At 43.3% G+C, this 24,283-nt stretch overlaps 1 protein-coding gene across 2 annotated transcripts in view; it reads left to right on the top strand.

Moving 5' to 3' along the window:
• Window positions 1-23,797, top strand: part of LOC309568520 (uncharacterized protein C5orf34 homolog) — a 47,256-nt gene extending 23,459 nt beyond the window's left edge. The window contains exons 7-12 of one of the 2 annotated variants that reach the window (XM_082274203.1): window positions 9,833-9,902; window positions 12,202-12,372; window positions 13,210-13,340; window positions 13,425-13,511; window positions 14,992-15,032; window positions 23,443-23,797. In XM_082274203.1, the coding sequence (XP_082130329.1) occupies window positions 9,833-9,902; window positions 12,202-12,372; window positions 13,210-13,340; window positions 13,425-13,511; window positions 14,992-15,032; window positions 23,443-23,618 (676 nt within the window). In that variant the 3' untranslated portion in view covers window positions 23,619-23,797. The remainder of the gene's footprint in view (window positions 1-9,832; window positions 9,903-12,201; window positions 12,373-13,209; window positions 13,341-13,424; window positions 13,512-14,991; window positions 15,033-23,442) is intronic. The other variant, XM_082274204.1, reaches the window with a different exon arrangement.
• Window positions 23,798-24,283: the final 486 nt, after the last annotated feature.

The raw sequence follows: 24,283 nt of genomic DNA, 5'->3' as shown, positions 1-24,283 counted from the left end.
ACTGCAGGGTTCAGCATAGCTGAACCTGCGATCTGTCCCTGTGTCACTCAGTCACCTCCCCCCACACATGTTAGTAAGCACCAGGCATACATTAATCCCTCCCTCTCCAATAAAATTAACCCCTTCCCTGCCAGTGTCATTTTTACAGTAACATATTTATAGCACTGATTACTGTAGTAATGTCACTGGTACCCCCAAAAGTGTCAAAAATGTCAGTCAAGGGTCCGATCTGTCCGGCGCAATGTCGCAGTCCCGCAAAAAAAAATCGCAGATCGCCGCCATTACTCGTTAAAAAAAAAAACACCAAAAATGACAGAAATCTTTCCCTTAGTTAGTAAACGAAATAACTTTTGCCCAAACCAATCAAAATACGCTTATTGTGATTTTTTTTTTTTTACCAAACATAGGTAGCAGAAAACAAATTGGCCAAAAATTAAAAAAAATTTAGATTTTTACTTTTTTTATGGGGGGAATTTCATATAAAAAAATTTGAAAAATATTGTTATTTTTTCAAAATTTACGCTCTTTTTTTGTTTATAGCGCTAAAAGTAAAAATCGCACAGGTGATCAAATAGCACCAAAAGAAAGCTCTGTTTGTGGGGAAAAAAAGGACATAAATTTCATTTGGGTACAGCGTCGCACGACCGCGCAATTGTCAGTTAAAGTCGCACAGTGCCGAATCGCAAAAAGTGGCCTGGACGTAAAACAGCAAAATCCTCCGGTGGTAAAGTGGTTAAGAAGACTGTTCCTCAATCTAGACATTGAACATGACAACAGTGGACAACGGGTCGTCCTTGAAAATGCGTTTTACTTGGTCGAATGGAAGGGTTCCTTTGGGAAGTGATGCGTAAGTTCGGCTTCGGTCCCAAATTCCTGATTTAGTTGGTATCCGGACTAATGCCAAGGTGTCCGACCCCCTTCCCGCTGCAGAGAGGTACACGCCAGGGCTGCCCACTGTCTTTGCATTAGCCCTGGAGCCCCTGGCCATTCTGATCCAGGGTTCCTCGGCTGTGGGGGATCTGAGGATGGACCCCTTGGAGGAGAAAATTTTGCTTTATGCTGATTAACATCTCCTTGAGGGCTGCTCTTGAGATCTTTGATGGGTTTGGAAGGTTTTCCGGAATCCGAATCCATTGGTCGAAGTCTATTCTGTTCCCCTGGCCTGGGTGTTTAGGTGAAGCGTGATCTTTCACCTTTCGCTCTCTCAATCTGGACCCTCTTGTGACCCAACTGAAAGACAGATGTACTTTATGGGCCTCTTTTCCGTTGAATCTGATGGGGAGGATTAACTTGTTTAAAATGATATTTCTGCCAAAATTTCTGTACTACTTTTGGAATTGTCCAATGACTCCTATCTGATTGCCCTGTGTGTGGGCTCGTTTATTTTGACGTGGACAGGCCTCAGATTTGCCAGGGCTACGTTGTCTTCCGGTGCGGTGTGGAGGGCTGGCAATGCCTTACTACAAGACCTACTACTGGGTAGCAGTACTGGTCACCGTGCACTGGTGGTACTCTCAGTCGTGGTCTGCCTTAAGGCTGCCTTGGTGGGTTCCCTCCAGGAACTCAGTAATCTGGTGTATAGAGGTTCTCGTGCGTGCCCCGGCCTTCACACCCCATTGGAACGACGTTGTGGGTCTGGGGGGTGGCACGGAAGAGGTTTGAGCAACCTAATCACTGGTCGCTAGTTTGCCACATTTGGGGGATCCCCAATCTCCTGCATTTCACCCAGTTGCAGGACCCGCAAGTATGGGCCCGCTTTGGTATAACGACTCTCCGGGACATATGTGCTGAGGGCACTTTATGCTCCTTCCCTGACCTCAAGCTTAAGCATGGTCTGCCCGGGTGGATGTACTTTCGCTACCTTCAATTAAGGCATGCCGTACGGGCCCAATTCCCAGCAGGCTTATCCCTAATAATGGACCCTGTGGAGGAGCTGTTGGCACAGGAATCACTGTGCAAACCTCTCTCCTCCCTTTTTATCTTGACTCACTGAGTTTGCATTCGCAGAGAATAGACAGACTTTGGGAAATGTGGAAGGGGACTTGCCTGACTTTGACCGAGAGGACTGGGAAGACTGTTTTGAGGATAGCGCAAAGTTGATCTCCTCTAGGAATAGCCTGATTCAGGCCAAATTCCTCCATAGAATATATTATATGCCCCAAAGATTGCATAGGATCTTCCCCCAGAGATCACCGGAGTGCCCTCACTGCATAATAGAACAAGGGTCTTTTTTCCATATTTTCTGGAGTTGCTCAAAGGTGGCTCAGTTTTGGTTGGAGGTATATGAAATGATTAACTATCGGCTGCATCTGACTCTCCCTGTCTCCCCTGCGATGGCACTATTGGGCATTATGGATGATGAGCTAAGGCCCAGGCCCACTAAGCTGTTGGTTAGCTATGTTTTTATATTCTGCCAAAAGGGAAATTATTATGAAATGGAATGACCCCCCCCCCCCCCCCCCCGGTTATCTCCTGGGAAAATTCCATCAATGCAGTCCTACCGTTATATAAGTTAGTGTACATAGTCCGGAACTGCCCCAAAAAATTTGGAAGGGTATGGCAGCCTTGGACGACCTCTTCTGGCTAGCTTAGCTGCCCCCGCCCACACAAATATCCCAGGACGGCCGATGGTGAGGGGCTTCAGTAATGTTGGGTCGGCCTATAGACACTTGATCTGGTTTTTGCATGTGTGTTGTACTCCCATGATCATTCTACATGCCTACATATATGTATAAATGTCTGTATTATGATTTCAATCCATTGTTTTTCAATAAAGGAACAGTTTGACTTGTATAAAAAAAAAAAAAATATATATATATATATATATATATATATATATATATATATATATATATATATATATATACTGTATAAGAATAGAAGAAGTAAACGAGCGGGGAGACTCTTTGGCAGAGTCAAAGGCGTGGGGTGTTGAAATTCCCCAGAGAGATCCGCTTAAGAATAGGCCAAATAGTCATCCGAGAACTGGAACATGTCCCAGTATAGCCAGCGAGTGGTATGATCCTCTGTCCTATCCCTAAGGGCAGTTGTCAGGACCTCCATCTGTTGAATGTCATTCACCCTGGCAAGCTGTAGCACCGTAGGTGGAGATTGCTGTTTCCACATGCTGGTGGATGCATGCCCTAGTTGCATTTAGCAGATGCTTCAGCAGGGATTTACGGTATCTCTTAATGTACATTAGGGTCCCGTTTAGGAGCACTGCCGTCAGGTTATCAAAGAGGGAAATGTCTGTTTGTAAACAATCTGCAGGACCTGTTGCCAGAATGGGCAAGCCGTGGACAATACCAGTCCACCACTCTGTTCACGTGGACTGCCGTGCAATATAAGGCCGGGTCAGGAAGGCCCACCTCTCCTCTAAGCTTTTGTCACTGCAGAAGTGGTCTCTTGAGACGGGAAGGTTTACTTTGATAGACATACCTAATGAAAATTGTGTGATGTTTACAAAAGAAACCGTGAGGAATCTTAACTGGCAAAGCTTGTAAAGCCTCGTACACACGCGTCGAAAATCGGCAGGGAATTTTCGTCCGATGACCGATCTGCCGATTTTCGGCTTGTTATTATGATGCTTCCGACAACCAACTCCGACTTTTCGGGTGAAAAAAATCTGGTGTGCAGGCTATAAAAATTTTGTCTGCCGTCAAAACACGGCCGATTTTCGTGCAGTCAGTACAGATTTCGACAGGGAAAAATCTAATGAGCAAATCTGGGCATGCTCAGTGAAGAAAGAACACAAAGAAAGCAACCCAACACATGACATCACTTCTGAAGTAGAATTTTGTCGGGCGAGAAAATTCGTGTGCAGTCTAGGCACATTCCAACCAACAAAACACAACTCTGGACAAAAGACGGACGATCGGTCGGCCGATAATCATTGTGTGTGTACTAGGCTTTACACTGTCTTCCATTTTAAAAACATCTGATTTGACAGTTCCAATAATTCCAACCTGACAGTTTCCCTTTAAGCTATACTGTACAGTCTTGTCGAACAGCATTGATGGCTGCATTGCTTTTAAAGACTTTTTTTAAATTTGTTTTGGTGGGTTAGATAGATCCTATGTATAAAATGTGTTTCAGTGTAGTTGGGTGACTGGAGCAGTATATCGATTGTTTAATTATATTGTAAATTAAGTCTAGTAGCCCTGCAATGATAATGAATAATTACTCTCCTGCCTTCCATACATGAAATTTCCCTTGAAAGAATCTTTACAATTTATATTTTTAACTTTCTGTTAGCCATCTCTTATTATTCTGTTAGTGTATGTATTGTTAATTTTCTGTTATCCATCATCTGTAAATCATGCATATGCACTGCGGCAGTACTCATTTTTCATTGTAATGGGCTATTGGTTTTGAAGTATATAAGCCTTGTAATCTCCTTTTGCTGCTTCTCACATTCTTTGTCATTCTATCCATAAATATAAGAACTTAGTCTGCATTGCAGAAAGAATGTATATTGCAGAGTTTTGTAACGTGGGGTCTGCAGTATAAATTTACCATATCTCTGAGCTTTTATAGTTTTGTGCTTTTTAAAGGGCATTTTGTTAGAAAAAGATACAGTATAGGAGCTTCGATTGTCAACTTGCTTGGATGGCACAAGCTCCAGTGCAATATCCTTCCTTATCTAGTAAGCCACCACACTGGTGCAAGCATGCGACCAGTGAATGTTAGGTATTTCTGACACCTCTATTTGCTCTGCCAGTGAATGATTTAGTAGTAATGAAAGCCCCAGAGCTTACACTTTCAAAAGCAAGTTATTGATGGCCGCTCTTAAATTTGTGTACTAACAGACAGGGCTGGATTTTTGCTTCCTGTCCCCCTTGAGCCATCCTCTCTTATGCCTCGTACACACGCAACGATTGTTGGCCGTGAATTTTCGGCCAACGTCCAATCGGCCGATTTTTCAGCTTGTTAGTATGATGCTTCCGACAACCGACTGCGACTTTTCGGTCAAACAGAATCTGGTGTGCATGCTATAAAATTTTTGTTGGCCGTCAACAGAACGGCCGGTTTTACGTCAGTCAGTACAGATTTTGGCAGACAAAAATCAGATGAGCAAGACTGGGCATGCTCAGAGAAGAAAAAACACACGGAAAGTTAACCAGCACATGACATCACTTCTGCAGTTGGTTGTTGTTGGACGAGAAAATTTGTGTGCAGTCTAGAGCACATTTCAATCAACACAACAACACTGGACAAAAGACGGCCGATCGGTCGGCCGATAATCGTTGAGTATGTACGAGACATTAGGCCTTGTGCACATCACATCATAATTTACTGATGATTACTTAAGAACTTGTGATGCCCATGTGCAAGGGGCCAAAAACTGTGTAAAGACCTGAGTAATGTTGAGTATAGGCGAGTAAAGCTGTGCAAGACTTTAGACGAGTACAATTCTTCTTCTTTGCCAGTATTGTAATATACTCACTAAGACCCCTTACACACGATCGGACTGATCGGGTCCGCCTGTCCGTTTTTATAGGCGGACCTGATTGGGCCCCCCCATTCTCCTCTATGGAGAGGCGGATGTCCACAGACCCGCCTGGCATCCGATCTGACAAGATCCGCTGAAAACAGATGTATGGCGATACATTTGCCATTCGTCCAGCGGGTCGGATTGGATAAAAACAGACAGTTTGTCCGTTTTCATCCAATCTCCCCAAAGAGGAGAGCGGGCATCTGACAGGTCAGTCTCTGCACAGTGAGTGGAGACAGACCTGTCATCCGCCTGCCCAGCGGGGATCAGCGGAGCGATCTCCGCTGAGCAAGCGGAGTCCATCAAAATGAATCCGCCCCGTGTGAAAGGGGCCTTTATACTCCCGTAAACATTAAACAAGTTAGTAAATTACTACACTCAAATGTAACATTTTCTAGTTTTGTTACTGCTCTGTACTCAATTCTGTATATCTTTACTTCAGCTGTGTGCAATGCCCCATAGACAACAATGCATCTCATTTCAGATCAGTAAACTCCCGTGTGCAACAGGCCTTATACTCCAGTTGCCTGGCTATTTTTTATTTTATTTATTTATAAAACATTTTTTAGATCTTCTTCTTCTTTTTTTTTTTTTTTTTTTATTTTTTTTTTTTTTCTATCTAGCCCTAAGCTAGCTATGCATGGCTCGAATTGTATCCAATTTCTGCTTAATCTGCTAAATTTCCAACCATGGGTGTCCCTGTTGGGTGGAAAATTCTCACATGAACTGTGATTGCATTGTATTAGATGAAGTGACTGCTTGGGTTTTCAATCAACTGTGGATATTGCAGCTGCTTATTTCATTTTATTTAAATACAGATATTTATTTACTATACTGACATATATACACATTGATTTACATATATAGGACATTAATATCAGTCCCTACCCTCAAAGAGCTTACAATCTAAGGTCTCTTCCTCATATTCACGTTCATACCAGGGCCAATTTTTAGATAGGAGCCAATTAACCTACCAGAATGTCTTTGGAGTGTTAGGCTCCTTTCACACGGTCCGCCTCCGCAGGCGGATCCGTGTTGCTCAGCAGGGATCGATCCGCGATCCCCGCTGAGCCGGGCGGATGACAGCTCCGTCTCCGCTTGCAGAGCGGAGAGGGAGGTGTCTCAGCACCCGCTGCCCTCTATGGGGGATCGGAGGAGAGCGGACCGCTTGTCCGCTCTCATCAGAACCGCTCCTCTCCGATTACTGAACGGATGGAAAAATAGGGTTTCCATCCGTCCAGATTTCAGCACAGGATCGGATGCGGATGGCAGCGGGTGTCAGCGGAGGTGACCTCCGCTGACACCCGCTGCCCCATAGAGCTGCATGGAGGATCCGATCAGATCCGCCTAAAAAACTGACAGGCGGATCTGATCGGACCGCCCGTGTGAAAGAGCCCTAAAAGGACAGCAGAATCAAGGGATTTTCAAGTGACTTTCTCTTGACCAGCCATTGGGCTGAACGACCGAAATCTAAACGTGTATGAATAGACCTAAAGTGTTACTAAATCCAGGAACCTGCATTCACTATATCTGGTCTCCCACAGAACATGGAAATGTAATGATTTTAATAATAAACTGCTAAATACCTTTTCTCATCAGAAGTATGAAGTGGTCTTGTGACTTCTATCAGTGTCTGGTTAAAGCTTGTAGGAAGAGTTTACATTCTACTCCGACTGTCCTATGAGGCTGCAGGACCCCTGACCCTCTGTCTGGACAGTGCTGATTGGCCCTGTGCTGATCACATGCACCCCCCCCCCCCAAAAAAAAAAAAAAACAACTCTCTGCACATGCTCAGAATAGTGTGTATTGCTAGAGTGGCCTCAAGGCTCTGCACTGTCAGCAGATAGATTGCGGACTGTGGAAAATGGGGAGGACAGCCTTTTTACACAATTCAGAGGATTAACCCCTAAGGTTCCACAGCGAGTATAACAAGCATGCTTTTACTGCATATACAGACTGATTATACTGTTGTGGGTTTAGTAACACCTTTTAATATAACGCCAAAAAAAAAAGAAGTCAAAGCCACACAAGGGACTCTGAGATTGTGGCCAGGCCAAGGGAGATGGGTTCTCCTCTCTGCATTGGTATACTTAGAAAAGAATAGATGATTTGTCTCCTTTGTTAGCAGTTTGATTCCAGGTGTATACAAATTATTATTAGCAGGAAAACTGTAAGTATGCATTATTCCCCCAAATATTTGTACATAGCATGCAGAGGCAGCAATAAGGACCCACCCAGATAGTACTGGCTAAAGATGATCTTGGAGGATTAGCTTGCATATGGCTCAGATTTTGGTTTAAGTCCAAAAGACAGAGCCAAGCCTTTGAGGATGGGGATGTTTGTGACATCATTGACCTAATATGGGCACATGGCCAATTGGCCATATTGGGACAATGACCTTGAGGAAAGCCAAGCTCATAGTACTAGCACGCAAAACAACAATCTGAAACCTTTTTCTATATACAGTATTACTTTTAGTCACCATCATTATATGTGGGTGGCTGTGTGCTGCCCCTGGTGACCCAGACAATGGCCTGTGTTGACTGTGCAGAAATATGACCTCAATAACCACTTGCCGACCGCCACAAGTACATATACTGCGGCGTTTAGCACCGTGCAGGCAAAGTGACATATGGGTACGTCACTCGCCTGCGAGCCAATAGGGGGCAAGCGCGTGCTGCCGAAGGCTCGCTCACCCGCGCGTGTGACCGGCGGACCCGATGTCCGCCGGTCACTCGCGATCGTACGTTACAGAGGGAGAAAGGCAGGCGGCTAATGTAAACAAAGTTGCCTGTCATTCTCCCTTGTGTAAGTGCAGAGATCATATGGTCCTGCTATGTAGCACGCCCCTAGGGACACACCTAACCCCTCCTTCTCCAATAAAGTTAACCCCTTCCCTGCCAGTGTCATTTTTACAGTAACCGTGCATATGTTAAGCACTGATTACTGTAGTAATGTCACTGGTATCCCCAAAAGTGTCAGTCAAGGGTCCGATCTGTCTGCCGCAATGTCGCAGTCCCGCAAAAAAATCGCAGATCGACGCCATTACTCGTTAAAAAAAAAAAACAATAAAAATGACAAAAATCTGTCCCTTAGTTAATAAACGCAATAACTTTTGCGCAAACCAATCAAAAGTTTTTACCAAACATATGTAGCAGAAAACAAATTGGCCTAAAATGTTAAAAAAATTTGATTTTTACATTTTTTTTGGGGGGAATTTCATATAAAAAATTGTGAAAAATATTGTTATTTTTGCAAAATTGTCGCTCTTTTTTTGTTTATAGCGCATGATCAAAAAATCGCACAGGTGATCAAATACCACCAAAAGAAAGCTCTGTTTGTGGGGAAAAAAAGGACGTCAAATTCGTTTAGGTACAGCGTCGCACGACTGCGCAATTGTCCATTAAAGTCACGCAGTGCCGAATCGCAAAATAGGGCCTGGTCAGGAAGGGGGTAAAATCTTCCGGGGCTTAAGTGGTTAAGTCATGCTTTAGTCAAATATGCAAAAATTTGCATTGAAACCTCATGTACAGCCAAAGGCATGCGCAGGGGGTGTGTCAAGTGTGCATGGGCACACCCTAATCACCCCATGCACAATGGTATATAATTCAGTGTGCAGGGCGCACTGTGCCCTGTCACATGCTACACACACCGAGTAACCAATCCTAGTTTATCAGCAGCTCTAGATCCTGGCTGCCTGAGCCTAGGGGAGATCAGCCTGGGGCCATAACTGGTGAGTGCAGGTATCTCTCTCTCTTTTTTTTCTTTCTTTCTTTCTTTCTTTCTTTCTTTCTTTCTTTCTTTCTTTCTTTCTTTCTTTCTTTCTTTCTTTCTTTCTTTCTTTCTTTCTTTCTTTCTTTCTTTCTTTCTTTCTTTCTTTCTTTCTTTCTTTCTTTTTTTTTTTTTCTCTCTGTCTCGGTCTCTGTTTCTCGGCCTCTCTCTGTCTCGGTCTCTGTTTCTCGGCCTCTCTCTGTCTGGGTGTCTCTGTCTCTGTTTCTCGGCCTCTCTCTGTCTCTTTTGTGGTGCACACCCAAATGCAATAGGCTGCGCACACCTATGTGCACACCCTTTTTGTTAAGTAGGTCCAACTAAGCCCCAGACAGTTTATTGGGTGTACCTGGCTGCCCAGGCTCAAAAAAAAAAAAAAAAAAAAAAAAACTCATGGCAAATGTATCTCTTATTGTAGTAATATGTAAGGTAAATTGGATGCACTTTGCACAGTCATACCATTTTCAGGACCGATTTAGCAGTTAACTGAAATCATTGTATTTGTCTGAAAACTATTGTAGTAAACTTCCAGGGCTTCATATTTTTTCAATTTGTTCCCCTGCTCTGTAGGTTTCTGGAACTCTGTTGCAGTAAGAAGCTTAGCCTGAACTCCCTTTCCTACTCCTGCTGCTGGAAGATGGTATGGTAACCCACCTGTTGAATATTTATTTTTTATGTATATTAGACTAACCAATTTCCTTTCCACAATGTAAATTGTCACAGAAAAGGCTCACTTCTAAATCTAATTACATCCTGTTTGCCGTTTATTGTACATGCTGACTGATTTGTATCTGATTTTAATCTTCAGAAAGTTAATATAGTTAATTTGCATGAGGGTTTTTCTTTGCAGCTGAACAAAAAATGATGTTAATCTCCTAGTACAAGACAAAGGCTTGCTATTCATAGACATAGGTTTTAGGCTGGTACGTACATTCATGTGATTGAATACTGGCATAACTTTTCAGGACATGACCTCTGGGCACCCCCCTATAACCCTACCCTGCTCTGTGAGTCCCCAGGTTTTTGTTGGTACCCTTTATTTAGTACCTTTTTCCCCCTACGAAGAAACCACTCTTAGCTTAGCTAGTTTATTGTTGTACTGTTGTAATCAGCTCTTCAACCAACAGTTCACTCTCTTCAAATACAGCAATAAAAGCAGTGTAACCTCGGTAAAACCTTGGGAGCTGCCATACCAGGATTCATGCTGTAGGAGCAGCCTGTAATGGCATTCACCTTGGCACTTGGTGCAACTAGCGTAGTTAGTAGCAGGGTGCTATACTGGCCCAGGGCCGTGGAACCCATCCCCTTATTGTAAAGGTAAATTCAAAATAAATAAATAAACCTGTCTATACTTCCTCTTTTCGGGTCCCCCCGTTGGCGCTCCTGGCCCCTCCTCTCTGTCCAGTGCCCCCATTGGAAGCCACTTCCCATGGGGGCACTTGTGCGTTCTCGGCCCCGCCCCCCAATCCCTTGTCACTGCCTTTGATTAACAGCAGCTGGAGCCAATGGCTCCCGGTGCTCCAGCAAAGCCAGTGAGACCCTGGAGTGCGGGGAGAGAAGAGCTGCAGACGTGTACAATGCTGGATGCATTCAGGGAATGCATTAAGCTAAAAAAAATGTTTAGGATTTAGAACCACTTTAAGACCCCTTGTGGGGCATGCCCACTGTGACAGGCAAAGCCTGGACCTTCTATAGGGATCAGTAATATGGACCGGTAAGATAGGGTCACCCTGTTTATTAGACCGTTAATGTAGATTTGCAGTAAGTGTAAGGATATGGAATTTTCAGGTATGTTAAAATTTCTTTTTCTGACAGGTAAAGGCTCTCATTTCAATATTTCATGCCTAGCTGAGAATTGCAGAAGTTCCCTGGGCACCTTGAGAAGGGATCTCAGAAGTGCCATTACCTTCTGTATGTTTTCACATCTGTTCCATGCAATGGGAATAAGTGTACATAATGGAAGTTCATGTGGTATGGCATTTACAGTGAGCCTGCCTACTCATTTGCATAGCCTGCCAGAGAGCGTGGGCATGACAGACCAAGGGTCTTTGGCCTGTCAATAAAAAGATGCAGTGTTAGTGGGCGGGTCAGACCAGAATCTGAGATTTCCAGACTTAGATTTCATAGTGGGGATAAAACTGTTTATATAAATATGGATAAATGTAAAAGCTAAAAAAAATTACCTTTCCACAAATTACATAAAATGTTCTTCCAGGGTTCAGTTTTAATTACGGTATCTAATAATAAAAAATAAATAAAATCTATTCAGCAAATAAAAGTTAACTCTTGAAATAAAATAAAACATGATTTGAGTGTTTTTCTATACATTTCTTTATTTGTTATAGTCAGGTAAGGATAAAATATTGCATATGAATATTTTATGATTTCCCATTCCTCATTTAGATCACTTTGCTCCTCTCTGCATATTTTCGTTCTGTTAAAATCTTTCAGTTACAGAGCACAATAGCTCATGCTGAAATTTGAACCATAACTGAATGTGTCTAGTGTCCTATATTAAATGTGTATTTGTAATACGAAGATTATGTATATATCGTTATGATATGCAGTTTTTTTTTAAAAAAAGTGAAGATGTAAAATAAAACTGACCCAAAATCATTAGATTCCATTAAAGTCTTCCAATTTTAGGACTTTTTATTTTTTAGCGGTTCTAGTGGGCATTTCCTAAATGTGAAATTCTTATGAACTAAAATTGCTCTAAAGCTAAGTTGACCGATTTATTGGGATGGCTGCAGAGCTATTTTAATTCCCATTGTTTGTCTACCAAGGTCCGCTGTCCACAAACAGTTGTCATGGTACCTGCAGGCACTAGCATGGAATTCCAGCCTACTCTTCCTTTTGGTGCAAATATATTTTATAATACAGCTGTAAAAAAATTACTTGTTACACAAATTATTATATAAACCTCCCTTTCATTGCAGAAGTCAGGGGCTAATACTGGAGTCACAATGCCAATTCTGCTGGAACAATGTTTCATGCCAGACAAAGGAAAGTTTGCTGTTTATTCTGACAATCTGGTTCTTGGCAACTTCTTAGATGGTGTCATTTTATTCATGATTTGGGACTTTACTAATTTTAATAAAGAGCAAGAGGTAATTTTTATTTATTTATTTTTTTATTTTTTGATGTAATCTCTTATTTCACTGGTTAGCATGTTACTGCGTCTTCCTTTGCACTGCTATTAGTTACAGACAGAATTACTGTTTTCTATATGGTCCCATGAAGCCATGATAGTTCCTAGAATAGCACATCAATACAATAGCTTGAAAATTAAAAAATTCTTCATTTTTAGTTCATACAGCTGTCATAAAAGCATTCAGGGTGCGCTAATCATCATTAAAATAGTGTAGTTTCGAAATTCTACATTTCTGCACACAAGAAACTGATGTATTTATGAATATGTCAATGATGGCTTATTTATATAGTTCAGCTCCAGTGCTTAGAATAAAAGACCATTCAGAAGCCATGTGTTTCCTTTTTACCCTGAAACTATTTGAGGGCACCAGCCTAGTCGGCTGTGTGCAATTCTCCTTGTATTGGTGATTCTATGCTGAGCCATGGATTCTCCACCTTAGCCTTTGAAGCCATTGAAATGACCCTTTCTAGTTTTTCTGAAAGCAGTTACAGTACATCTCTCATACAACCAAACTGCAGTCCCCTAAGCATTGCTCTGGAGGGGGTGGTTACACAACATAATTATTGGCAATAGGCCTAAGTCCTGCCAATAAATGTACTGCAAAACTGTACTAAGAGAAATGTGGAGGCTGCCATGTCTAACTTTCTTCTGAAAAATTTTGGTTCCTGTACTGCTGACTCCAGCTTCTATACTGTGAGCCAATTAGTTTCACTGCGTGTTGAAATGTTTATAATGCCTGTATAAGAAAACCATTTTTTTTTTTTTTTTTTTAATCTTTTCCCTTTTTTTTTAGCTGCAAGACAGTGTGAATGTATCTCTTTTCTCCTTGCTTCATAAACACAATCATCTCGGATGGTGCAGATTGCAGTTTCCAAATGGTGCATCAAAACTAGTTGAACTGGAGAGTCCTGGAGAATATGCAAGGTATACCTAAGATGCCCAAATACACTCCATGATGGATAGTAACCATCAGCAACACTGATTACACATTTTCCTTTTTCCTTACAGCTACATCAGGCCTGCAGTAGCCTGGTGCCGAAGTCTGGATGACAGATCTCAGACCGGTATACCTGCTCCGGTTATTACAGAAAATTGGTAGGTGATGGTGGGAGGTGCTGCATACATTGTACTAATGACACTGGCTGGGAAGGGGTTAAACATCTAGGGCGATCAAAGGGTTAATTATGTGCCTAGCCAGTGTTTTTGTGTACACAGCATGCTGCTTTCGCTAGGGGAATGGATGGATTCTAGTCTCTGCTTTTGCAGACACAGGGCCATCCCTTTCACCTGTCAGAACTGAAATAAGCCTTGTTTACTTAGGCATATCTCCATGTTTTACTAATGATTGGCGGGTGCCAGATGACATTGAATTCCACAGGACCCGCATATCAGCTTATGTTGTGAATTATCACAGCAGAAGCGGCCCGTCTGCAGCGTGCGTGTGCTCCCCCTGTGGGCGGAAATGCAAAATCATGTGTGTTTATATATACGTGATTCTAGCCACAGCTGCCGCTCTGTAGCAGTAAAAATGCTATAGGGTGGTCAGTAAGTGGTTAATTATGACTGTGCCCCTGTGCACAAAACCAGCTCCCTAAAGGCAAGGTTTGACAAATGATTTGGAGGAACTGAACTGAACTGGACTGCACAGATCCCTGACTTCAACACCACTGAATTGGTATTAATTGGAACTCCAAACTGCCTTCTCTATCACTATAAATGTGGTGATTTAGCACCAAAAATGTATTATGTTTGCAACTGCAGTCAATCACTTTGTAGCATCAAAAAAATAAATGTAAAAAGAATGGGATAATTCTGATAACAAAGACCTAAAATAACCTAATTATGATTGGGTTTAATGTGTTTGTAACCCTAAAAAAAGTATGATCCTGTACCTATAAAGCATGTTATACAGCACAGTGCTTATGCTGTGTAATTTGGCCCTCTATCACCTAAAATGCCTGGCTGATCCTGCCTGGCTAATACCCTCCTCCCTGTAAACGGACCATGGTATATCATGGCTGCTGAGCCCTGACACCATGGTCAGTTTCTGTGCCTCTGTCATCCGCAACCCTGCTCTCTGCTCTCCTCTCTGACTCCTGTGTCCTCCTCCCCCCTCCCCTCCCTTCCCTGCCTGTCAGCTCCTGTGTATGAGCCGTGTCCTCCCCTCCCCTGCTGCTGCTATACAGTGTAAAATAACGATCTGTCCTTTGTAGAATCCCCTCTGCTATACCCTTTTATATCGCTCTCTGCCTTTGTTTTCTAAAAATGAAGAACCGCAATACCTTATTGAAGACCGCTGCCGCCGCCGATCAGTCACGTGACCGCCCAAGGCTCTCCTCCCGGCTTACATCCGAAGGTACCTCAGCCCCTGCAGTCTTCGGAGTAGTGTAGGAGAGCCCCAGTACATCAGCTGACTGCACAGCAGCCCTTCAAAATAAGGTATTGTAACACATCATTTTTAAAAAACAAAGGCAGTGAGCGCTATAACAAGTTATAACAGAGGGGATTCTACAAAGGATCCATAATAACCCTTAACAACCACTTTTTAGTGTTCTAATGCTGCTCTTTTCTCTAGGTCCGTGGAAGCTGAACTCATGAAAATTCAGAGGTTTAACTGTATCCTTTTATGAAACATCATGACTGTGTGTTTTTGATTTTGAGAATTTGATTTGGGCCCTACTCACTACCTGGCAGACAGATGTGCCACCCTTGGGTGTCTATGGGTGCACTCTGGCCCTTTGAACCATGCTCGGGCATGGCCCACCCTCTTGGTCTGGTTAATTTCTGTAGTGTTTGTGCTGTAAACTATGCCTGGGAACAGTTAAGCTCACCACTCCCAGTACCACTTGGACGAGGTGGTCCTGGGCACAGTTCACTTGTGGTCTAGAAGAGTTCTCTTAAAGTGATGATAAAGTTTTTTTATTTATTTATTTTTTATGACAAACATGTTATACTTACCTGCTCTGTGCAGTGGTTTTGCACAGAGTAGCCCAGATCCTCTTCTTCTTGGGCCTCAATTGGCCCCTCCCTCCTGCCCCCATAGGAAGCAGCTTGCTATGAGGTCACTCAAGGCAAGCCACTGCGCTGTGTTTCCATTCAGACACAGAGCTGCGAGTCGGCCCAGCCCCTCTCTCTCCTTATTGGCTCACTGACATTGATTGACTGCAGCGGAAGCCAAGGGCGCCTACTGCTGTGTTTTAGCCAATCAGAAGGGAGTGGAGTCCCTGACAGCCGAGTCTCTTGTGCAACATTGCTGGATCGAGTTAAGGCTCAGGTAACTATTAGGAAGGCTGAGGGGGGCTGCTGTACACGGAAGGTTTTTTTATCTTAAAGTTTATTGTAAATGATTACCTTGTAAAACAACCCATTCAGTTTAAAATAGAAATGAAAGGCAAAACATTTTTGTATAGATATTAAAAAAAAAAAAATCAAAATACTTTTTTTTTTTTTTTTATGATCACATTCCCATTGTTTTCAGCTGCATTGGGAGATGGGGGTGGGGGTGAAGCGGCAGCACACTGAGCTTGCCAGTGAAGGACTGTGCAGCGGGGGCGTGTCAGGACAAGCCTGATCATTGGAGGAGAGTACACTCCCCCCCCCCCCCCCCCCCACTGAGACCGGACACCCACCGAGACCACCCACTGAGACTGTGAGAGGCGGCGGGAGACTCAGGGGACAGAGAGTGGCAGCTGGTGACCCGGAGACCGAGTGCGGCGGCAGGTACGGACCACCAAAAGGGCAGAACGGGAATGACAGCCGGACCGGGAGACCGTGAGGTAACAGGTTGACAGGTGTCTGTTGACAGGAGAGGCAGTGGGTAGGTAAAACCTACTGACTGGAGGGGGGGGGGGGGAGTGTGACAGGGAAGCAACAGGAGCAGTGAGAGGCAGGCTGACTGAGAGAGAAAGAAGCTGCTGACAAGTGTCAATTCACAGGGTCGGCTGAGCAGGAGCAGAGAGACATATATAGAAAAGACTGACTGTGTGTACTGGGGATGCTGGCTGAGGAGGGGGTAGTGTGAGCAACTGAGTACTGTGAGTAACTGATTACTATTGAGTACCTGTCTATTGATTCGTATTGAGTATCTGTGTATTGTTGTTGAGTAGTATTGAGTATCTGTGTATTGTTGTTGAGTAGTATTGAGTATCTGTGTAGTATTGAGTAACTGAGAAGTGTTGAGTATCTGAGTATTGTTGAAGTAGTGTGAGTGCCTGTGTATTGTTGAGTACTGTAGTGTTGAATACTGCTGAGTAACTGTGTGCTGGGAAATTAGTCAGGAAGCTAGTTAACAATTAATCGGACAGAGTTAAATTCCCAATCCCCATTAGATTAGTGGGTACGATGCCCAGTGGGTGTAGAGATGCGACTCAGTGCACATCTTGTGGCATGTATGCATTTCTCGAGCATGCGATCGAGGGCGAATACAGCTATGCAAAATGTAAGTACGTTGCTTCTCTGGAAGCCCAGGTCCTGAATCTAGGGAAGCAACTGGCAACACTGAGAAGAATCTCCATACTAAAGGAGAGTTAGGAACATACCCGGCAGGTGGCGGCGGAGGCCAGCACAGAGGCGGGTGGAGATACAAGGGTACAGGCACCAGAGCAGAGTAGTTGGGTAACAGTTAAAAAGGGTAGAGGGGAAAGAGTCAAGAAGGCTGGTCCTGGACTGGAACATCCCAATAAATACGCCCTGTTGCGTGATGTTGTAGAAACCAGTCAGGAACCAGCATTGCTGGAGCAGAGCGACGCCCCTAGCTGCCAAGGGAAGAACTCCTCCAGTGAGGGTGGGAGCGAGGCTAAGGGTAAGGAAAGACATATTCTGGTGGTAGGGGACTCCATTATTGGGAGGCCAGAGAGGGAATTTTATCACAAAGACCACACGCGCCGAATAGTATGCTGTTTACAGGGCGCTCGGTTTCGGCACATCACGGATCTGGTGGACGGGTTATTGGGTGGGGCTGGGGTACACGTGGGTACCAATGACAAAGTTCGAGGAAGGTGGAGAGTCCTAAAAAATTATTTCAGGGACTTAGGAGCTAAATTGAGTAGTAGGACCTCCAAGGTAGTATTCTCAGAAATACTACCTGTACCTCGAGCCAAGCAAGAGAGGCAGTGGGAGATTAGGGAAATTAACAAGTGGCTGAGGAACTGGTGTGGTAGGGAGTGGTTCGGGTTTCTGGAGAACTGGGCTGACTTTTCAGTCGGTTACCAGCTTTTTAGAAGAGACAAACTGCACCTAAATGGGGAGGGTGCAACCCTACTTGGAAAGATGGCCAAAAAGATAGAGGGGCCTTTAAACTAGGTGATGGGGGGGGGGGAGGGTCTAGATGTAGAGGTAGCCAGCGGAGAACAAGGTTCAGCAGACAATATTGGGGGCATTAGTGTTAGGGTGACCAGAGTTCCAAAACCCAAGGTAGGTAAGTTGACAAATCCAAAATGCAGCCTCATATCTAACAAGGGTATAGTATGCGACCGGACAAAATTGCAAGGTTTGTATACTAATGCTATAAGTCTGGCTAACAAGATAGGAGAACTGGAGCTGCTAATGTATGTGGGGGATTTTGATTTTGTGGGAATTTCAGAAACTTGGTTTGACCGGTCTCATGATTGGCTGGCAACCATTCAGGGGTATTCCCTTTACTGCAGAGATAGGGAGGGGTATGCCTGTATATCAAGAACGATGTGCAACTGAATATGAGGGACAATATCACTAATGGAGAATGGAGCTAGGGAGGAGGTGGAATCCCTATGGGTAGAGCTTCAAAGGGAAAATACTAAGGGGAAAGTAATATTGGGCGTAATACTATAGGCCCACCAACCAGAGGGAGGAGGGGGAGGCGGACCTCCTATCACAGCTTGGAATGGCAGCAAGGATGGGAAGTGTCATTATAATGGGGAATTTTAATTATCCAGATATAGAATAATGGGCTGAAGGAACCGCACATTCGTCTTAAGAGCCATACACACTATCCGATTATCTGAAGACTTTTGTCTTCAGATTTACCTTTTCTATGTAGTGCAAGGGCCTGCCGGATTGCATACAAATTGAAAGTGTTTAGGTTTGACCTCATATTATATGGTTTTGGTAAGTCTACAGACAAAAGTCTTCAGATAATCTGCACGTGTGTACGGGGCATAAGGCTCGCCATTTCCTAAATGTTTGCAGGATAACTTCATGGGTCAGATACTGAATGTACCAATGAGAAACAATGCGTTACTAGACCTACTAATTGCGAATAATACAGACCTAATTGCAGATGTAGAAATAAGGGGTAACTTGGGAAACCGTGACAATAGGTCAATTAGTTTCAGTATAATTCACAGAAATGGGAAACATAAGGGTGTTACACAGACACTGAACTTCAAAAGAGCCAATTTCCCTAAACTGCGCTCTATGCTAGACGATATTAAATGGGATAGAATCATGGGAACAAAGAACACTGGGGAAAATGGGAGTGCTTTAAGAACCTATTTAATAAAGATATTGGCCAATGCATTCTGACAGGGAATACGTTTAAAAGAGCTAAAATAATAAACCCTGGGTGGCTAAACTCCAATGTAAAAATGCATAAAAAACTAAAGAAAAAGCCTTCAAGAAATACAAAGCAGAGGGGTCATTGGCAGCATTACAGCACTACAAAGAATGCAATTAGAAGTGTAGGAGCGCAATCAATGCGGCTAAGATGGAACACGAAAGGCACATAGCGGAAGAGAGTAAGAAAAACCCCAAGAAATTCTTTAAGTCTATAAATAATAAGAAAGTGAGGCCAGAACCTATTGGCCCCATAAAGGATAATGAAAGGAATCTGGCTATAAAGGACAGAGAGAAGGCAGAGGTTCTAAAAAAATTCTAACTACAGGCCGGTTAGCCTAACCTCTGTAGTCTGCAAGATATTGGAGGGGATGATGAGGGACTATATACAAGATTTTAGTAATAAAAAACGGTATCCTTAGTAGTAATCAGCATGGATTCATGAAGAATCGTTCTTGGCAGACAAATCTATTAACCTTCATTGAAGAAGTGAGCTGCCATCTAGATAAAGGAAAGCCTGTAAATGTAGTGTATCTGGATTTTGCTAAAGGCATTTGATAAAGTTTCCCACAAACGCTTACTGTACAAACTAAGGTACGTAGGTATGAACAATAGGTTAGGTACCTGGATTGAAAACTGGCTTCAGGGGCGAGTCCAGAGGGTGGTGATAAATGGGGAGTACTCGGATTGGTTGGCTGTGGAAAGTGGGGCCCCACAAGGATCTGTCCTGAGACCAATCCTGTTTAATTTATTCATAAACGATCTGGAGGATGGGTTGACCAGCAAGATCTCAGTCTTTGCAGACGATACTAAGTTAAGCAGGGCAATATCTTCTACACAGGACGTGGAAACCTTACAAGAAGACCTGAACAAAATAAGGGGGTGGGCAACTACATGGCAAATGAGGTTTCATGTTGAAAAATGAAAGGTAATGGACTTGGGTGCCAGAAATACGGGCGCAAGTTATTTGCTAGGGGGAGAACCTCTGGGGGAATCTAAGATGGAAAAGGACCTGGGGGTCCTAGTGGACAACAAGCTCTGCAATGACATGCAATCCCAAGCTGCTGCAAGCAAAGCTAACAGAATACTGGCATGTATAAAAAAGGGGATTCACTCCAGAGATAAAACGATAAATCTCCCACTCTACAAGACTCTGGTCTGGCCGCATTCCGAGTATGCTGTCCAGTTCTGGGCACCGGTCCTCAGGAAGGATGTGCTGGAACTGGAGAGAGTCCAGAGAAGGGAAACAAAGATAACTAGGGGAATGGGGGACATCAGCTATGAGGAAAGACTACAAGCATTGAACTTATTTTCTCTGGAGAAGAGACGCTTGAGAGGGGATGTGGTATCAATGTACAAATACCGTACTCCTGACCCTAGCATAGGGAACATACTTATTTAAAAAGACAGGTGGCCATTCACTAAAATTAGAAGAGAAGTGGTTTAACCTTAAACTGCGTAAAGGGTTCTTTACTGTCAGAGCGGTAAGGATGTGGAATTCTCTTTCACAAGCAGTGGTATCAGAAGGGAGCATTGATAGTTTCAAAAAACTATTAGATATGCACCTTAACGACTACAACATACAGGGGTATACAATATACTATTAACAATGCACACACACCTCATAGGTTGAACTGAATGGACTTGTGTCTTTTTTTTTTTTCAACCTCATGAACTATGTAGTTGCAGACCAATGGAGGAGGCAATCAAACTCGGGCATGACAAAGTTTAACTGTGCCCAGACAACCGTACGTGTATAGCCAGTAGAAGGAACTTGACAAGGTGCACTGCAGACAGCCCCCGGCCAGCTTATCAGAGGGAAAACTTTTCAATACTCTGGCTTGTATATTTATTTCTCTAGCTAAGCCTCAGCCAACAGTGCAGTTGATTTACTAAAACTGGAGAGAGCAAAATCTGGTGCAGCTGTGCATGGTAGCCAATCTACTTCTAACTTCAGCTTGTTTAAATAAGCATTGACAAAAAACTCAAAGCTGATTGGTTTCTATGTAGAGTTACACCAGATTTTGCACTTTACAGTTTTAGTAAATCAACCCCATGTAACAAATGTGTGCTCTTGTTTTTTTTTGACCAGTTACAGTTTCCCCTTTATCCTTACTCACAAGCATGCTTGGCCTGCTGTACCAATATAAAAGAACTATATGACCGCTGTAAGGCTCCTTTCACACAGTCCGCCTCCGCCGGCGGACTCCGTGCTGCTCAGCGGGGGATAGATCCTGCGATCCCCGATGAGCAGGCAGATGACAGCTCTGTCTTTGCTCTGTGTGCAGAGAGGGAGCTGTCAGATCCCTGTTGTCCCCTATGGGGGAAACATATGAGAACGGACTGCCTGTCCGTTCTCATCCGATCCGCCGGACAAATGGAAAATAGGGTTTCCATCTGTCCGGATTTCACGGACAGGATTGGAATCGGATAGCAGCGGGTTTCAGCGTAGATGACTCTGCTGACATCCGCTGCCCCTTAGGGATGCATGGAGGATCAGATTGGATCATTCGTGTGAAAGGACCCATAGGGTCCATTCACAAAGGCATTAAAAATGCTGCATACAGATGTGCAGTATCTACTTTTGCACACATCTTATACAGCAGTATACTGTATAGGTATGGCAGCATTCCGTTGTTCTGTGGTCAGCAATGTAAAAAATTTGGACACAGCTGTATCCTGTCCTTTTTAGCCTCAAATCCAATTGTTGTCAAAAGCTTGTAGACTTCCTCTCCATAACATTTCTAAATTTCGCCCCTTTTTTAACTAATGAAACCACCAAGCTACCCGTTGACTCCCTCGTTATCTCTTGCCTTGACTATTGCAACTCCCTCCTCATAGGCCAACCTTTCCGTAGGCTATCCCCTCTTTAGTCTATCATGAATGCTACTGCCAGACCCGTCTACCTTACCACCCACTCATGTCTGCCACCCCTCCCTGCCAATCCCTCCACTGGCTTCCAGTCGCCCAGCGAATTGAATTTAAAATACTAACAACAACATACAAAGCCATTCACAACTCTGCCCCAAGCTACATCACCAAACTTGTCATCAAATATCCCCCAAACCGTTATCTCCAGAACTCTTGCCCTCAAGCTGCTTTGTCTCCTCCTCCCATGCTCCTCTTCAGAACCTCTCCAGAGCCTTTCCCATTCTCTGGAACTCTACCTAAATCTGACTGGCTATCTCCTACTCTGTCTGCCTTCAGGCGATCCCTGAAAACTCATCTCTTTAGGGAAGCCTATCACGCCTCCAACTAATCTTTTATTGCTTCCATCAGCTCATTCCCCACAAATACAACCTTTTGTACCTCTTTCCCCACCCTATTCGATTTTAAGCTCTTCTGAGCAGGGCCCTCTTAACGCTCTTACATTGTATTGTAACTATAGTCTCACTTTTATATTGTAAAGCGCTGCCTAAACTGTTAGCGCTATATAAATCCAGTGTAATTAATAATAATAATAATAATAATAATAATAATCCAGGGGCAAAAAAGTGTTTTTTTTTTTTGTTTTTTTTTTTTTATTCTGAACACATGTAAGCGTTTGTGCTTCCATTTACATGCAGACAGCATTTATCATAAATGTATCCTATCGGCCACCATCGTTGTTTATGTCTGACCTGTCAATATCAATGATGTGCAACCAGCAGCACCTGCATCACTAATTATGCACTGTTTTGGTGGTCCTACCTGAGTCATTCTTGCAGTGGAAGCACATGCACAGCATGACCTCAGCCAGTTCTGAATGACTGAAGGCTCAGGTCATTGTGGACATGCTTGCTGCCGGATGAATGATTCATTTAGGGCTGATGTGTCAACATCAATAGTGTGTAATCAGCGGTGCATCTGACTACATTGTTTATTGACTTGTGAACCCCGGACGGCGGCGGCCCATTGGGTGCATTAGCACTTGTAAGCATGTAAATGTAGCACAAACTTTATATGCATATAGTATACGGACATGTTTAAATGCAGAACCATGGTTCTAGTGAGTTCCTGTGTTTAAAGTTATGTCATTTATGTATGTTCATCTGAATGAGCCCTTAGTAGGTTATATTTTGGAAGAGTGCTTTCATATGGGGCTAGGGAAGGTATCCATAGCTCTGTATAATCTCTGACAAGGCCTTCTTTTCTCACTCCAGGCAGCTGAATGAAAAGGTGAGTATATGCAGGTGGAAGAGGGTTAAGTAGACTTTTTTAAAATTTATTTTTGCTTTGCCCTTCATGGGCAAAGCAAAGATTTACTTTATTCTCTGGGAGTTTTCCCTGCTCTGATCCAGCATAATCTGTGCTGTGAATCAGAATGTCTTGGTGGTGAATACAAACATATAGCTTTGCGAGGCTCTTTGAGGTGGTAATGTACATTTTAGCTATATTTTCATTAAATTGATAATGGGCAGATGCATTTATTGTGCTTTTCAATTAAAGTAAGTGTAATTTTAAAAAGCAAAAACTGTACTTTTTTGTTTTACATTCTTAACCATCCGGTCTCGAGTTCTTCTAGAGAATGGGAGCACAGAGAGCCACAGACCTGATGTGAAACTCTCCAGCCAGCCCAGCAGTGATGACCGCCTACGGCAGACAATGGGTGACATGAATATACATTCTATTTTGGAAAAGACTTCAAAGGCCATAAAAGACATTGACTTACTGCTTTCCTCCAGAAAATAATAACTGCTGCACATGAATAAAGATATAGGAGAACATTTATACTGTGTACTGCTGGCAGCGGTCAGACATAAATTGTGACTGTCGTACAGCAAATAGAATCCTGGACTAGGTGGCAGTGTGCTTCTGATGATGGACTGAAGGTTTGTGGCCTCCTAATACAATCCATTCCAAATTAATAGAATGTTCTGCATTATGCATCACTAAGAATTTTCAAAAGCAAAGCATTATTTTCATTTTCCAGTACAGGTTCAAATCAGAGGAATCTAACTGCTAAGGGGGTAAATGGTGTTCTATTTTTTTCAGTGTCCAGTCAAACTTTCATTTTTTTTTTTTTTTTAATAGGATGAGGAAGTGTTAAAATTACTATCTAGTTACTTTTTGGTGCCTTTCTCCTACTAGAGAGGTTTTCCTTCTGGTCCTGACTTGCAGATGCAACAGTAAAATCAAATCTCCCAAAAGTGAGGGGAATTCCCATCCCTTTCAGATGTCGCCATTGAAAGATTTACCCTTACCTTATGCTGCCATGATAATGCTATATTTTAGGATTTCCCTTCACGTCCGGTCTTATTAGCAGTGATCAAAGGTCAAGTACTGAGGGGACACAGACCATGACAGATACCTGGCAGAAGGTCTAAACCTTCCCCACACTATCCAAAACCAGAAAA

The sequence above is a fragment of the Pelophylax lessonae genome (assembly GCF_965119305.1).
Source record: "Pelophylax lessonae genome assembly, chromosome: 1".
Taxonomy (NCBI): Eukaryota; Metazoa; Chordata; class Amphibia; order Anura; family Ranidae; genus Pelophylax; species Pelophylax lessonae.
The sequence above is the reverse complement of the archived record's forward strand: the minus strand, read 5'-3'. Positions and strand labels throughout refer to the sequence as shown.